Source organism: Nestor notabilis, unplaced genomic scaffold (genome assembly GCF_000696875.1).
Source record: "Nestor notabilis isolate BGI_N333 unplaced genomic scaffold, ASM69687v1 scaffold23579, whole genome shotgun sequence".
Taxonomy (NCBI): domain Eukaryota; kingdom Metazoa; phylum Chordata; class Aves; order Psittaciformes; family Psittacidae; genus Nestor; species Nestor notabilis.
Genome location: NW_009942709.1, coordinates 357 through 4,070, shown reverse-complemented (window position 1 = coordinate 4,070; position 3,714 = coordinate 357). Strand labels below are relative to the sequence as shown.

At 39.0% G+C, this 3,714-nt stretch overlaps 1 protein-coding gene across 1 annotated transcript in view; it reads right to left on the bottom strand.

The window, feature by feature from the left end:
- The window catches only part of LOC104411172 (ubiquitin carboxyl-terminal hydrolase 13-like), a gene marked incomplete at its 5' end in the record, with an annotated part of 9,586 nt that extends 6,118 nt beyond the window's left edge, over nt 1-3,468 (bottom strand). The window contains 3 exons of the mRNA XM_010021534.1: nt 1,327-1,449; nt 1,815-1,903; nt 3,294-3,468. Of these exons, the coding sequence (XP_010019836.1) occupies nt 1,327-1,449; nt 1,815-1,903; nt 3,294-3,468 (387 nt within the window). The remainder of the gene's footprint in view (nt 1-1,326; nt 1,450-1,814; nt 1,904-3,293) is intronic.
- Between the last annotated feature and the right edge of the window lie 246 nt (nt 3,469-3,714).

The following is a 3,714-nucleotide window of genomic DNA, read 5'->3' as shown; positions in this document are numbered from 1 at the left end:
CTTTCTGCTCTATAAATATTTCAGTCAGCAGTTTGACATCAGCTCCTTGAGATAGAGCCCTTTTTAATGGGCTGTACAGCCCACGTACACCCAGAGAAGTGGACTGTGCATGCCTGCACGGCTGCTAGGGCCTACTGCAACCTAACAAATCTTGAAATTTAAAAATTTTGAATCTTAATCTATGCCTGTAAAGTGGTTTTCTTAAACTGTTGTCCTTTGTGTTTTAAGTATCACTGTACTGTGAAGTAATCTATTCTGCAGACATAGTGTGTTTGTTGTTCCGCCTTGAACTAAAGGGTTTCAAGATAAAGTAAATCGTGACTAAACAGAAAACCATCTGCTCAGAACTGTAACACTTAAATCCTACAGCAAGCAATCGTAGTAACTGACAGATTTTAAAATTCCTTCCAACCAGGATGGACCATATACTGTACACAAGAACTAACCGATTGATTTAGCTACAGTACCACCCAGACTACTTTATCATCAGGTTTTAAACAAAACTTAGTACAAAAGTACTCAAAAGATAACAGCAGTTTAGTAACAGCTCTTATGAAAATGTAAGAAATGAGTGGATTAACACTCCACCCCACTTATGACACCTGTCATGAGACTCAGCATATGGGTCTGAGACCAAGTCCTTTGCACCAGGCCCCAGGAAGTGCACAGTGACTTTACTGAAAGGGAGTGATGAACATGTGCCAAAGGCCAATGAACAGTCAGAAGATGTTCTCTGCATGTAGCTGATTTTCATAAGTCTAGAGGTGTTCACACACTTCTCTGTTCCCTTAAGTCTTACATACCAGTGAACATTCAACGAAGATGAGCACAAGGACTTCATCGTTAAGTAAGGACGATTATCCATGCATATGGAAGACATGAAACAATTCTGCTAGTAAAGATTAAGAGATTATAATGCAGCACAAGCTGCTCCATTGAGCAGCACTACACTATGGCAAAAGAGGCAACCATCACACAGCAGGGTAAGTACGAGACTGTAGTCAGTAAAGCAAGTGAAATAATCTATTTCACAAAATAGAATGTCCATCTATGAGCACAACAGTTTCACAAGAATGTGAATTATTTCGGAGAGTCCAGAACAGCGTCAACCATAAATCCTGAAAACATCCAAGCAGAAAAGCTGGAAGGAACTAGAGTTGTCTAGTAGAGAGGAAAATAAAAGGCTGTGTGGTCTTGTAAGAGTCTTCAATTATAAAAGCACAAAAGCTGCTATTTTGTTCGTAGCTCTAAAAGATGAAAGAGAATCAATACATGCTAGAGGGAAAGAGGACTATAGGCAAGAATCAGAAGAAAGTCAGTAAATACCTTTTGGGTCATCAGGAATGATAATGGGAGGAGCAATGTCAGGAAGTTCCTCTTCTCCTGTCTGGAGACCCCTGGCCCGAAGGTGGCTGATATCTAGGAAATCTGGCATGTCTATAGAAACATCTACAGAAGCAGAGAAACAGCCAAAGTTTACGAATCCAGTGAAATGACCTAATGGTGCAACCTACCCCCTTAGAGAGGCAGACTCTGGTACTCAAGGTACAAACACATCCAGGATTGCCCTCCTGAAAACAGTTATTTGAGAAATTCAGAACACTAAAGCACAGTTTACCAAGGAGGCCAGACTATATGAAACTGTATTTTTACTCCACAGACCTAATGGATTAGTTTTGAGGAATAGATTCAACTAGGATCTTCACAGCATAAACCCGAGACTCAATCCAGGTTCTCATTACAGACCAAAGTGCGTACATCTTGCAGACTACCTTGGGCAGAATGAGAAAAAGGTAAATATAAAAAGCACATACCAAGCTTTTTGGGTATCCAGTCAAGGCCAAAGGTGAATTTCTTTATCTGCACCACTAAGTACTCAGGAAACGAAGCAAACCGAGAAGTCCTGGGATGTACAAGATACACAATTCATTGAAAAAAGGCAACGAAATCACAAGCAGCACATATTTCAGAACCTCATTCAGATGAGATGAATCACTTTAGCCCTGAGTAAGATCAAGTGATGGATTTTACAAACATAAGCTTCAAAAAACATTTTCAAGTACATTGGAAAAGTACGGTAACACCTTTCTATACATTCATATCCCGAATGTCAGCTCAAACCCTTGCAGACAATTCAGCTTCTAGGACGATTATAGAAAACAACTGCAAGTAATATTAAACTTGCTCACTCAAGGTGTTCTGAAGTTGAATGTCAGGAAATAAATTTTGAATTTGCTAGAACTTCAGGGCACAGGCTTAAAACACATCTTGGACAGAATGGAGTAACAATTCAATCTGCATTTTATTCTCTCCCTTTCTAGTAACAGTAGCATTGTCCATGAGGTATAAGTCTACCTATAAGGCATTTCATTTAGCAAAGATTAAAAAAGCTGTCATTTGTATTTTTCCACATGAAAGTGCTATATAAAAAATCCTACATGATATTCTTACTGAGCTACTATAATATTTATCAAAATAGAGGATGACTCCAGTTCAAGGGCATCCCTGATACTTGCCCAATTAGCAAAAAGAAAAAGTTTAACCTTGAACAGTGTAACATTATATGTACCACCATTCTTCTCCTCTCTGGGTAAAGTACAGTAAATGCATCCTAAATATAAGATCTTACCACACTATAAGTAACTACTTTGTAAATTCTTGAGAGCAATCTTGTACCATTGCCCCATGTAAATCACAGCAAACTTAACAGATGCAACCAAACACTGTAGCATACAAAGGTGATGGGTAGAAATCCAAATGCAAACAAATTAAAATATGACAACATAATAAACCCGAAGTTTTCCTTACTTCACAAATGCAAAAGTTTCCGTTTATCTAAAGAACTTTCTCAGAAGAAACAACACTTCTGTTTCCTTCACGCTGTTTTGCTGTCACACAATGCCCCTCAGCATCCTTAGTGAAATGAAGACATTAAGAGACCAAGCACAGAGTTCCAGACCTTATCTGCTACCACACGATACAGAGCTCTATGACTAGTTGATAGATAGGATCCAATTTTAAAACATGGGCAGACAATTAAGATACAAGCATTTAAAGTTCAAGCTCTTAACAACCAGAATGCATCACCTCTTGAAGTCTGACAATTGAGAAAAATTTACTTCCTGCTCAATTGGTCAGGCTTGATCTGCACATTACATTTATGAGCCCCAACACTACTATAATGCCAAAGCCCACTACACCTTTGTCTGTTTCTGTCTGCATTATGTCCAGGTAGCAAGATAAGCACACAGCACTACCATATATATTTTTAATAGGCAGTCAGACACACTCACTTCACTCCTGCAGACTTTGCTTGAAGAGCACTGCTCCAGAAATCCTCTACATTGCTTGGTTCAGAAAAGGCCTGCAGACACGCACTAAATGGGATCTTGGCACGAACAAGCTCTGGTAGAGGTCTCCTTGTAGCTTCTGCTTCTCGCCTCTTCAACTCATAGGCAATTAATTCATCTGAGAAATATACACAACACTAATAGCTAAATGAACATTGTCAGGGTTGTAACATTCCTCACCAGTCTTATTTTTGAAAGTTTTAGAAATGCAAAACCCCACTTACCAATAAAAAACTTTATGGCTTTAACTAGACATCAAATCTTTTTGTCTGCATTAGGGTCAGGAGCTACACTTAGAACCACACCTCTTTTCTGAAGGCTTCTGTTCAGGGATATTGTCCGGGAAGCTAAGGCCCAGTTAGAA